This window comes from Penicillium diatomitis (assembly GCF_028827545.1).
Source record: "Penicillium diatomitis strain IBT 30728 chromosome Unknown utg000002l_segment0_segment0, whole genome shotgun sequence".
NCBI classification, from domain to species: domain Eukaryota; kingdom Fungi; phylum Ascomycota; class Eurotiomycetes; order Eurotiales; family Aspergillaceae; genus Penicillium; species Penicillium diatomitis.
In genome coordinates, this window is record NW_026623174.1 from 2,289,972 (window position 1) to 2,302,709 (window position 12,738).

A 12,738-nucleotide genomic window follows, 5' to 3' on the forward strand; every position below is an offset into this window, starting at 1 on the left:
GTCGCAAGCATCGCGGGGGTAACTGGAGTTGCAAGCATTTGATTGATCCGAAATCTTCAATATAACACAGTACGTCTCAATCACTGGACGGCAATCGATGCGCAATCGTTCTCAAGGGTTGCATCTGTTTGCACTCCGCATCGACGGTTGTGTCACCCCGGATACTCAAGAGTGGGGAGCCTCGGAATCTCGAACCAACGTCATATACCGAGCTTGAAGCACTGGAGAGAACCCAAAACTTTGAGCAGCTAGGGTCTCCATTGCGCAAAAGAAATAAGGGCTCACACGAGAGGGTCCAACAAGCGACCCTTGGCCTCTTCTTGCTAGCAAAAGACATAAACATAATTGTTAACCAGGGCAAGGTTCCGAAACAATGGCATGGTATTCCATTCTCCCACCTCAGCTCATTCAATTTGAAAGCTGGGTGGTTCGCGTGTCAGTACGTCTTCGGTTCTCTTTGAGAATTATGATTTAAAGATGTTTGCGCTTAGGTGGTCTCAGTTTCTAGGCTAACCTTTTGCTTTTGTCGGTATAGCTTCTTCTTGCTCTCTTCACAATCGGCCCATGGGCAGCTTTGATTGCCTTTGACGCCTGTCTGTATCTATACCGGATGATCATTTGGGAAATGCCTGGAGTCGGAGGTCGTGCTCGCGGCCAGCAACGGCCGCGCGCTCCCAGCCTGCAGGAACGACCAGACGGCCAGCGAAGGGCCTTTGGAGTCTTTGGTTCCGAGACGGATATCGCAAACGGGGATTTAAAAAGAAGAGAGAATGGACGGTCAGAACGGCGTGAAAGCTTAGCAAAGACCGAGCCGAGTCCCATTGAAGACAAGACACCTTATAAGCTTGACAGTCTAGGAGACGTCGCGAAAAGACGGATGGCCTCACCCCAATGAATGCCTCGGTGAATACTGAAAATCTCGGTTGACCTGTCGCCGGCTGCTTTGCGCAATGCCTGTGCCATCATCTGATCGACTCGTGCTCATGCCTAGGGGTGGAAGACCTATTGTGTCGGGTCCGGCGCGTCCATTGAATCGCATGTTGTACTCGACCAAAACCATGATACTTTCCAGATTGATGATTTGCAATCGACCAGACCGATGTCGCCTTCTTGGTGACTTGGGTTCTCGGTGGAAAGGTTTCCCAGTCAAACCATGCATTGCTCGAAGCGCGTCCGTGCAAAAGTGAGAATCCGACAAGGTGAATGCTCTGAACCTTCACGTGCCCAACGGAGAACTAGGTTCCTTTTGTATTCCACATGGATGCATTGATTTTCTAGGTTGCTTCGCATATACGTGACAAAGTCCTGTTATATCTAAGGGCGGAGTCTATATCATAAAGCTTCTCTTCACGCTTTACTGCAAGCGTTGCACAACCTTGATAAGGTCAGACGAAACACCCATGGCCGTGACTTCACCGCCAGCGCCGGCACCCTGCACGATCAATGGGTTGGAGCCATATCGCTTGGTATAGAAGCTGATGATGTTGTCACTGCCCTTGAGGCCAGCAATGGCGCTGTCCTTTGAGAAGGACTGCAAACCAACCTTGACATCCTTGGAAGCAACATCGATGCTGCCAACATAGCGCACAACCTTACCCTCCTTCTCTGCGTTCTCCTTGATACTGGTCATCTGAGAATCAAATTCCGGGAGACGCTTCATGAACTCAGCAATGCCGTCCGCGGACGAAGGAAGCGTTGCGAGCTCAGAAGGGATGAGAGACTCGATAGGGAATGAGTCGGGCCGCGAGACCTCCAAGCCAGCAAGACGAGCCAAGATGGTCAGCTTACGGGCGACGTCCATGCCGTTCAAATCATCACGAGGATCAGGCTCTGTGTATCCCAACTCCTTGGCCTGCGCCACGACGTCGCTCCACTTGGCATCCGAAGAGCCAGAGGCCGGGGCAAAAGTGTTGAAGAGGAATGACAGAGTGCCGGAGAAAACACCCTCGATGCGAGTCACTTCGTCGCCAGTCGCGACCAGGTCCTTGAGAGTCGACAAGACGGGTAGACCGGCACCTACGGTGCTCTCGTGGTACACAAGAGCCTTGCCCTCACTGGCAGAGGCAAAGATGTCCTTCCATAGCGTGAGGTCGTCGGAGAAACCCTTCTTGTTTGGGGTCACGATTGAGATGCCCTTCTTCAAAAAGGTGGGGTATTGCCGGGCGAGGTTGATATCGGAAGTGTTGTCGACCAGGATTGCACGCCCGGGAGCAGAGGCGAGATATGCGGCGATCTCGTCAGCGGGCAGAGCGCCGGCCTTGGTCAACGAGGCACCTGCACCTGCGGAAGCGGTTGCCCAGTCGGCCGCGGGGATGGCCGGGGAGTAGGCCGGTGTCGGAGCGAGTAGAGTCTGAGAAGAACGAGCGAGAAGGACGAGCTTAGGGGCGTTGGGAAGACGAGCGAGTTGAGAAAGGAATGCGGTTCCAACACCACCGACGCCTGTATATCGATTGATGAATTAGTACAAGTTATCAGACCAAATTGTTCAAAGAAGGGGAGATTCAAAAAAACAAGGGCTTCGCATCGTACCAATAACGCCGAGATAGATGGGGCTAGCGGACATGATGACAATGAAGCCCAATTGACGACTGTAAATGGAGAATGAATAAGATGAAAAGTCACAAGGTCGGAAGAGATGCCAATCCAACAAAGGCGATCAAGAACCAATGTCTCAATGCTCGAAGATCAGTTTGAAAATAGGATTGAGTCAAAATAAAAAAGAGTGCCTCGATCTCATCCTCTCTACGCGGGGCTCTGCGGGGACGTCAGACTCGCGCCTGAATTCAAAGGCAGACAGATGAGTCAGCAGCCCGTGCCCGCCCAGCCCGCCGGGGGGGACCTCGTTCGTTCTCCGAGACTGGAACTCTTCCTTATCGGTGGGGACGCTTATCCCTTGTCCTTTATCGCCTTCGTACAGCGTCTTATCGCGACAAATAATAATAGCGCAGTTTCGCCCAACTTCAATCGAAGCATTGCAACTGACTTTCTTTGACAAACTTTCTTCCTCGCGCGATCCTCTCCAGCAACTTCGCCTCACTTCCGATCGCGGCTGTGATCATGTCTTCAGATCAATCCTCGCTCTACGGCAAATCTCGAAGCAAGACCACCAAGACTCAAGAAATCAGCTCCTCTTCCAATCTCGCCTTCACCAGCCAACTGTCATCCCTAATCAACAACAACTCAACAAAGATCGCACAAGGCCGACCTCGACCGTCGAAGGCCGCAAAGAGTGACATATTCAGCAAACACAACAAGGGGGCTTCGAAGCGCGCGGCTGCAGATCTCCAAGACGACGATCGCCATGTCTTCAATCAGGTGCACCGGCAGTCGGGGGATTTGGGAACGATCGATGAGGCGACGCTCAATCGGTCCAAGCAGCGGATGATAAAAAAGGCTCGTCTGTACGAGGATATGAAAAAAGGTGTGCATCTGGTGAACGGAGATAGTGACGACGATGAGGATGACGGAGGGGATGATTACATTTCACGACTGAGACGGAAAGAGAAGGCGGGACTCGTCGACTTTGACACGAAATGGGCCGACGAGCAACGCAAGAAAGCAGATCGGGACGGCGAAGAAGAAGAAGAAGAAGAAGAAGAAGAAGAAGAAGAAGGAGGAGGAGAGAACGACGGCGACGACGATGACGAAAACGCCTCAGTAATCTCATTCGAGGACGAATTCGGTCGCACAAGACACGGTACAAGAGCCGAAGCCGCACATGCAGCTCGCATCCGCGACGAAGAAGAAAACCGCGGCCGCGTCGCTAAAACAGAACGATGGCGTCCCTCACGACCAGATCATTTGATCTTCGGCGAGATCATCCAAACGCACGCGTTCAACCCGGACGCCACCATCGCCGCCGAAATGGCCCGGCTCGCTGCCCAGCGGGACCGGTCCCCGGAGATTGAAAACACGCACTACGATGCTGATGCCGAGGTTCGCAATCGCGGAACGGGCTTCTACGCCTTCTCGCAGGATGAAGAGGAGCGGAAAAAGCAGATGGCGCAGCTGGAGGAGTCACGCATGGAGACGCAGCGACGGCGCGATTTGCTGCTGCGTCGGGCGGCGGAGCGTGAAGCTGTGGTGCAGGAGCGTCGAAGACAGATTCAGGAATTAAGGGCGCGGAGGCTGTCGGAGATGACTTCTGCAGAGATGGCTTCTACAGAGTCGGCTGCTGGTGACGTGTGAGGTAGCGGATCGACTTGGAGGAGTTGACACGGCTGTTGCGCCCTTTTTTTCTCGAGAAGCCTTTCATTTGTTTGTTTTGTTCCCTTTGATCCTTTTGAAGATACCCGCCAATGCGCCAATCGTTCTACATGCCCTTTCCTCTCATCCCTACAGCGCTGACCGCCAAAGGTATGACCGTAGCCCTTAATGGGTAGAAAATTCTCACACTCGGACTCTCTAGACATGTTTCTTGTATAATGGCTGGGCAGAACCCAGAGATAGTGCCCAAAAAAAAAGAAAAAGAAAAAGCATACTCGCGTAAAGCCAATTGATCAGCCCTATCTACATGGGCAGCCCATATCCTCCAGACCTCCAGCTACTGACTTGCGACATGAGAGAGAAGCTACGCATGAGTGAGACTATCAAGTGTTGATTGATCCCGTTCCTGCGATATCGAACATGAGCGATACTTCAACGAATCAGGTCCAGTACCTCTTTATATCGGTATCATTCTAGGAGGAAAATCTCTTGAGATGGCGATGTTTTGTGAGTTGAAGTGGGAGATCATATTATCATTTCTAAGGTGGCTGGAGGCATCAAGGTAGGTAGCCTAGTACTTATGCATGTACCAAAACATAGGGGTCCATCAAAAACTTGCCGTCGTCATGAGAGGCGCAAAAAGACAACGTTATGGGGAAAAAAGACACAGAAAAAAGAAAAAAAAATACATATACAGTACTACAACAGACCCACCGCCCATTCCAAACCCCTGGAAATTCTCACAGTCATGATTTTGAGAAAGAGGAATATGCACGCCAAATTTAGGAAAAGATTTTCAAAAATAACACAAGGACTGGTAAGATCAAGTCAAGACCGAGGATGGCGGGGAAGCCAGCCCCCTCTCCTCTTTTTCTACCTGCTTGTCCGGTACGCCTCGTAAGAAGTTTGATATGGATCGTCTTCTTGATGGACTGGCCCGTACCCGCGGGTCCGCCAGCGGTCGAGGGGATTGATGTCCGCTTGTCCGGGCGTCTGTGCGTGACTGAGAAGATGACTTTCAATCTCATCGGGGGGATAGGGCTCAGCGCCGGTATTTGTCCGGGATAGAGGGACGCGGAAAGCGGGATGGATCAAGGACTGATCGCTGTCTGGGTGTCCTTCTGGTGCCCTGAGACCTGGTAATGAAGGTAGAGAGGGAACCGGTGAGGAAGCGCGAGATGACGAGGGGGACCATTCACCACCGAGCATGCTACGAGGTGTATGGGATCGCTCTGTCATCAAATCTTCTGGTCGACCGTAGATGCCACCGCCGAACTCGTCGCGGAAGTCGGCTCGATTCTTGTAGTAGGAGAAGTCCAGGTGGGACTCCGGGACGACTTCGAAGGGAGCCGATTCGGCTTCCTTGCCTGGTTGTGAAGGCAGCATGGGATTCATGGCCACATCGGAATATTCATTCTCCATGTCGCCGTGCTCAAGTCGACCCTGGTATATCTGCTTGAGGGCTTCGGCGGCCTTGGCATGAACCATGGGAGTCATCAGAGCTTTGTACAGAGCTGGGTGACCAAACTTGGAACGGAGGCGATCGCCAGCCTTTTTGCTGATCTTGGATGTGCCAACAGCCTCCGCGTCCGTGAGATTGCCGCGATTGATATACGCAATGTCGTCATCAAATGTCCTCATGCAGTAGACTTTGAAGGCCAGCATCAGGATGGGCAACGGGATGAGACAAAACACCATGGTCCAAGTTCCGCGAACCTTGACGACAATTCCAACGATGAAGTTGGCAAGGATACTCGCAAAGATGAGACGGTTAAACAAGGGCCGCCAGTAAGCCCCGACCGACTCGTTTTTGGTCACAAACACATACATCAAAAGGTATTTTCGAAGTATAGCGTCGACGCCAAAGTAGAGTGCGGTCACGGGAAGCACGATCGGCTGCAGAGTCGCGAAACACAAAGCAACTGTGGCGTAGAAAAGGAAGTAATTGTAGTAGCTCGCATAATCGAATGGCGGCGGCGCAGTCCATTCGATCGCCTGTCGAGGCGTCGGCGAGAGGAACGTTTTGGCAAACCAGACCCAGACCAAAGTGATTAATTGTACCAGATCGATCGTGGCTCCCAGATTGCGCTGCAGAATGTACGTCACCCAGAAGGGCGAGACTGTGCATAATGCGCTCATGATTTTGGCGTAGAATTGACTGTCGACGATCGCCTGCCAGGCATCTTCCTGGTCAGTCTTGGTCTTGTCGATCACGGTCGACACAAACGTCCAGGCTGCAGAGAAGAGCGAAAAGACCACCAGGTTGTTGAAGACAAAGAATGCATAAAGTTGACCCAAGACGTGTCGCTCTCGAGAAGTTTTGGTATGACTACCACTTTGAACAGACAATCGTCGGAAAATGATCGGCAGCACGAGGTAGACCAGCGAGGTAATTGCCGGCGAGGCGATACCCTGCACAGCAGCCCAGACCTTGGGGTCCGCCGAGAGGGAGGTTTGAAAGCGCGGCCAGACTGACCCCAAGTTGTTCAGGTTGGACAAGAAGACCGCAATCAGGGCGTTAGGCACGATCCACACAAGGGTCAGCGCGGTGACCCAGATCACGTTGAGGAATCGCTTCCATTTGCGAGCTTGCTTGGTGAGATGCAGATTCTCCCAGATGAGATCACTGGGCCGAGGAGCAAGGGCGATTGTCGTTCCCTTGGGGTGCTTCTTGCGGGCCGTCCATGCGACCGCGTGGGCGTGTTCGATGCTCTCCCAACTGGCAAATCCGTACGGCATCGCGTTTCGGCGGTCAATCGAGGCCCTTCCATGCTTGATCTCCTCTTCCAGAACGCGAATTCGCACGGTCAGGTAGTCAATGGCATCGACTTTGCCGTTGGGATGTTTGGCTCGCTGGCTCTTGGGTGGACGCATGGTCGGTCGCTTGGCCGGCAAGTTGCCGGGGCGCTTGAGGTACTTGGCGAGAACGGACTCCAGCTTTCGGACATTCTCCTCGTGTTCCTTGATAACCATGGGGAGGTCCCGTACGTTGCGACCGATCGCAGCGCGCGGTAATGTGGCGGTAGGGTTGACCTCGTCTGTAATGCGCAAGATGCCTTCATCGCTGCGATCCGGCGCAGGGATATCCGTGACCATCAACGTGCGGGCGTGGAGGCTTCGCTGGTATTCGGAACTCTGGAAGTATTGTCGGCGGAGATTTCTCACGGCCTTGTAGTTCCTCCACAAGAAGAATGCAAGGATGGCGTCGAAACAGTAGGCACACGCGACTTGACTCCAGATCGCCGGGACATTGGTCACGTAGAGAGGTGTCATCTTGGTCAAGGTAGACTGCGCGGCGGAATCGCCTTGGCTCTGGGACACATTGACGGGCACCAAGACCAAGCAGCCGATGATGCTGAAGAAGATGAAGATGTTGCGACACATCTTGGTGAAGCGCAAGAAGATCGCCGCATCCAAGCCCACCGTCTCAACCAGCTGGGGCTCTCGAGTATTGATGACGGGCTTCACCCATGAGAAGAAGCCTCTGCCCACTGGGGGCGGGGCATGCTTTTGGTCGGCATGCTTCACCTTGGGCGCATACACAAGGTTGTGTCGAGGTCGGAAGAGGGAGAAAAGTAGCGCGAGTAGGAAAGATAAGCCGACGGAAGTACCCAGTGACGCCCAAATGGCGCTTGTTTGGAACTACATCATTCACACAGGCGCGGAGATCAGTTCACTCTCCTCCTCTCGATATCGTCATCGTTTCTTTTTTTGGGGGGAGAAACCCCCGGAACAAGCCTACCTGAGAGACGAAAGGATTTGAAATGAGATAGAGGAATTGTTCAGTGCCCGACTCACTGGCCCGCGGCCATATATCACCGTGGTGCACAACCATAGCGGTCCGCACGATCGAGATCACAGCGGGTCCAAGTGGGCAGCCGACATTCAAAAGAGCGACTTATGTTATGAGGCTCGGAAGATTGAGAGCGACCGGCGGAACAGGAGGGCTTAGACCCAAGTCGACACGGGAAAGACAGAGGAAGAGGAAGAAGAGAGTGTCCTGTTGACCAGAGCTTGTGCGGAGAAGGACCAGGACGGGGAGCAAGAAGATTGAGCAATCGGTCGCACCGAGCGAAAGACCTTTTGTTGAAGAAACGCAGGATCATCGGATGAAAGAAAAAGTGGAGATCGGAGAGGGTCCAGAGCGCCAGACTGGGTTGGGTTCGTTTTATTATTAGAATCATGGAGAATTGTACTGAGAGCGAGACCAGAGAGCGATGCCACTTTCCTCGATCATGTGTCTCATCACATGGCCGACCGTCTAGTCGTAGTAGTAAGTATTGACTAAAGTTCCTGATCGACCTACAGTAAACCGTAACTGAACGCGTAGTAGTCATTTAGTAGACTCGGATCAACTGCGGTGTGCGAACGTTGGACTAGTTACGACTACGTCCCTAGTGCTTATTCGTCATTAAGATCGTGGCTACTGGCCAGTGTGGCTAGTGGCTACTAGCTAGTGCTCAGTCCCCCATACTTTAAAACAATCAGATCAATCTAGCGTAGAGCAGAGTGTAACCACAACATCTGATAATCACAATCAACAAAGCTATTGTCGGGACTCCTGTGGGCAATCATCGAAGCCATGGTTGCCATGCACGGCATAACCAGAGATCTCAACTCCTTCGCCACCGAGAGCGGCACCGTCAATGATCAGAGGCATGCATCATGCCTCTTAAAGCGGCCTGTATACAACAGCGTCCATGTTGTGCACATAGCAGAGTCGAACCTCACTCACAGTACCTACTAAATCTAACTCTCTCTGTTCCGTTATTTCAGCGATTCAGATTATACTATTGGTATATACTAGTATATAGTCAAGCAACACGCACTACTGCATCAGACATGGACACATGGATACATGGGGCCATATAAGTCATCATTCTTGAGGATCCATCAATAGCAAGAGTCTTTCAGTTGACCCCTCTCTCTCTCTCTCTCTCTGTGAGTGTCTCTCTCGCTCCACCACGTCGTCATTGGCAGACCAGCGGGTCAATTGATACATGGCTGTGGCTCCGATCAAATGCCGTATTTGGATGCAATTCCGGACCATCAGGAACCATTGACGAGCCACGTTCGGCATGCAGGTCACGGGACCCATCGGAGAGTTCCAGGTGTTCTAGTTCGGATGGGTGGTAGGATTGGACGTCAGGTAGATTCGATTCTTGAGCGATTGTTCATGGTGATGCAATTTACCAAATTTCATTAAGATGTACTAACTACACAGTACACAGCTTCGTGTCATACCTGAGACAATCTCGCGAGTACACGTTCATGCAAGTTTCTCCGAGAGCGAGTGTTTGACGGACTACGGGGATTATTGTGATCATGTGATGTAGGCGGCGAGGAGATTGCAAAGTCAACATGTAAACTACGATTATCTCGTGAATTGTTGAGCGATTCCCAACTAAATACGAGATTCTCTGGGAATAAATTTTTTTTTTTTGAAATTTCGGACGGGCTCTCGCTCGTCATCAGGACATGGCATTTCATTATCACGTATCGAAAGTACATCGCTACATACGAACAATTATCACCAACCACCCGGGAAGCGTGCAGACAGGAATTAGTTCTGCTTGGGTCTTGTATTGCCTGACTCTTTCAGAAGAGGCCTCCCGCGGTTACCAACCCACCTTGTCGACTCCATTTAAAGCTGGTTGGTGCAGTTGAAGTCCTCAAGGGCGACCTGGGTGCGCTTGTTCATGGTCTTCTCACCCTCACGGACCCAGACACGGGGGTCGAAGAACTTCTTGTTGGGCTTGTCCTCACCGTCGGGGTTGCCGACCATGCTCATGAGGTAGTCCTTCTTGTTCAGGACGTAGTCCCGGACACCGGACAGGTAGGCGTACTGCATGTCAGTGTCGACGTTGACCTTGACGACACCGTAGCTGATGGCCTCCTTGTACTCCTCCTTGGAAGAGCCGGAGCCGCCGTGGAAGACGAAGAAGACGGGCTTGTCCTTCTGGGACTTGACCTGCTCCTTGACGTAGGCCTGGTGCTTCTTGAGCAGCTCGGGGTGCAGACGGACATTGCCGGGCTTGTAGACACCGTGCACGTTACCGAAACCGGCGGCAATGGAGAAGTAGGGGGAGATGGCGGAGAGAGCGTTGTGGATGGCGAGAATATCCTCGGGCTGCGTGTAGAGGGAATTGTTGTCGACATCCTCGTTGTTGACACCGTCCTCCTCACCACCAGTGATACCAATCTCCTACACCAGACGAAAAAAAAGGCCATGGTCAGTGAAACTATCCCATACCAAACAGGAAGAACGAACAGAATAAAATCTCCCGCAGCCCACAGGGACAATGCTGGAGAGGAGACTTGACCCATGAAACTTACCATCTCGAGCCACTGCTTCATGGGGGCAGCACGCTTCAGATAGGCGGCGGTGGTGGAGATGTTCCAGTCAACGGGCTCCTCGGACAAATCGATCATGTGGGAAGAGAAGAGGGGCTCGCCGTGGAGCTTGAAGTAGCGTTCATCCTCATCCATCATGCCATCGAGCCAGGGAAGGAGCTTCTTGGCGCAGTGATCGGTGTGGAGGACGACGGGGATGCCGTAGGTGGGGGCAATGGCCCGGATGTAGTGAGCGGCGGCGATGGCACCGGCGATGGAGGCGGCCTGGCCATCGTTGCTGACACCCTTACCGGCGAAGAAGGCGGCACCACCCTGGGAAACCTGGAGGGCGATGGGGGACTTCTGGTCACGAGCAGCCTCGAGGGCGGCAACGACGGTGGAGGAAGAAGTAACGTTCTGTGCGTGGGATCAGTTGGGTCAGCGGCATATTCCGAGCGTCGTCCAGAGCGGGTGCGTGTGCATTGAAAAGTCGGGCCGTGGGCCGACTCGAGGGAGCACGGAAGCACGGGAGCACGGGAGCACGGGAGCACGGGAGTACTGGGGGGAGGGGGGGGATTACTGCTTCCAAGTACTTACAATGGCGGGGATGGCGAACTGCTTCTCCTGAGCGTACTCAAAGAGGCGGAGGACATCGTCACCGACGATGACACCGGCCTTGCGGCTAAGCTTCTCAATGACACCCATGTTGATTAATGTGTTGAGTTGGAGTTAGGAAGAGTGAAGGGGGACCAAGGTAGGATGAGATATGGAGGAGGAAGAAGAAGAAGAAGATGATGATGATGATGAGAGGAGACGGTTTTTACAGAGAGAGAAAAAGAAAGGAGAATTGCAGAATAGCGTTTGCCTATAAAACAGAGTTGCCAATGATACGAGCTCCTTTTGGGCTTTACCGAGCGACGAAAGCGGGCAGAAGACTCGCGATTACTTAATTGCTCGAGTGGTTCGGAAATTGGCGTTGGGAGGAGGTTGGCAGTCGGAGTCGGGAGCAGAGAGGAGGGGCAACCCAAGAGGGGCAAAACGGAGGATGTTGGACGGTTGGAGGGGCATCCCATCGTCATCGGTGAGGCACTTGGGTGACAGAACGATACAGTATGTCATGCCGTAGTTACAAGGTTGTACTTTTCCTACTGTAGTCCCAGATACACATGTATGGAGAAATACGGTAAACCCAAGACCGAGTGCAAAGGAGCCCCTCATGGACCAAAACCTTCCCACAGTCACGACGAAGTTCTACCTCACCGATGAAGTGGAGCTACGGTGGGAACGGGCAGCAGCACTGAGGTCACCATGATTTCAGGGTGTCGCTGGGTGATGATCTAATTCGTGCCTCAGGCCAGAGATTCGTTGCAGAATGATCACATGTACGGGTAGACCGTGGATTCATGATCTGTAGCTACTAGCTAGAACTCAAGGGTGTTGTTGGGTCACCAATCGAAGCCAACATGTCATTGCTATAACACTGAATCCCGAACTGAACACTCCATTGGAAATATGGAACAAGTGACTACCTTGAACAACCTGTATGAGACTTGCGATTGTCCCTGTCTAGCTGCTCAGTACCTGGTTGCTCTCGCCGAGTCCCGAATTTCCCCGTCATGGCCCGAGTCTCACAGCCGTCGGCTCTTCTCGTGATTCCTTTTCCAAAAGATACTTTACCGTCGGTACTATGGACTGTAGAGTACTAGAGTCACGAGTGTAGACTGTAGAATACTCACTCGAGTGGGTCAAACGAGACCCATCCTCGCATGGAGAAGCCATTGTGATCATCATCATTGACCTTCTGGTAGCTTCTTCCACCTCGAAGCTATATTGTGACCCCAGAAATATGCTTTCCAATGACCATAGACTTGATGGGTACATGATTCTACTGGAGACTGGAGAGAACTTGTAGTGTTTGTTTGTTGCTACATACTCTGTAGTTGTACTACCTACCTCTTACTCACTGTACCTATATTCAAAGAATAATCAGAGACTAGTATACCTGATATTCTATTTCCTTAATTTCAGGCTTTCGGCATACTACCTCACAGCGGCCATTACAGTTAATCTGTGTAGAGTGTAGACTACAGAGTACAGAGTGCAGAGTACAGACTAGACTACCTCACAGAGTACAGAGTACAGACTACTTACACTCAGTACACTATTGAGTGTTGACTGTACAGGTTACACTAGGTAGTA

General features: G+C 52.2%; 5 protein-coding genes across 5 annotated transcripts; 2 read left to right on the top strand and 3 right to left on the bottom strand.

The window, feature by feature from the left end:
- Positions 1–373: 373 nt before the first annotated feature.
- On the top strand, positions 374–895 carry N7539_001899 (uncharacterized protein; the record flags this gene model as incomplete). The annotated part of the gene is made up of 2 exons (XM_056931502.1): positions 374–439; positions 536–895. The coding sequence occupies 2 exons, from the start codon at positions 374–376 to the stop codon at positions 893–895; spliced, it is 426 nt and encodes a 141-aa protein (XP_056793533.1).
- A 459-nt stretch (positions 896–1,354) lies between these two features.
- Positions 1,355–2,563, bottom strand: N7539_001900 (homoserine dehydrogenase; the record flags this gene model as incomplete). Its single annotated transcript, XM_056931503.1, has 2 exons — positions 1,355–2,439; positions 2,530–2,563. The coding sequence occupies 2 exons, from the start codon at positions 2,561–2,563 to the stop codon at positions 1,355–1,357; spliced, it is 1,119 nt and encodes a 372-aa protein (XP_056793534.1).
- Positions 2,564–3,057: 494 nt separating this feature from the next.
- Positions 3,058–4,188, top strand: N7539_001901 (CCDC174 family protein; the record flags this gene model as incomplete). Its single annotated transcript, XM_056931504.1, has 1 exon — positions 3,058–4,188. The coding sequence occupies one exon, from the start codon at positions 3,058–3,060 to the stop codon at positions 4,186–4,188; it is 1,131 nt and encodes a 376-aa protein (XP_056793535.1).
- Positions 4,189–5,079: 891 nt separating this feature from the next.
- N7539_001902 (putative DUF221 domain protein) lies at positions 5,080–8,041 on the bottom strand (the record flags this gene model as incomplete). The annotated part of the gene is made up of 2 exons (XM_056931505.1): positions 5,080–7,848; positions 7,949–8,041. The coding sequence occupies 2 exons, from the start codon at positions 8,039–8,041 to the stop codon at positions 5,080–5,082; spliced, it is 2,862 nt and encodes a 953-aa protein (XP_056793536.1).
- Positions 8,042–9,850: 1,809 nt separating this feature from the next.
- On the bottom strand, positions 9,851–11,244 carry N7539_001903 (fructose-bisphosphate aldolase FBA1; the record flags this gene model as incomplete). Its single annotated transcript, XM_056931506.1, has 3 exons — positions 9,851–10,411; positions 10,543–10,956; positions 11,137–11,244. The coding sequence occupies 3 exons, from the start codon at positions 11,242–11,244 to the stop codon at positions 9,851–9,853; spliced, it is 1,083 nt and encodes a 360-aa protein (XP_056793537.1).
- Positions 11,245–12,738: the final 1,494 nt, after the last annotated feature.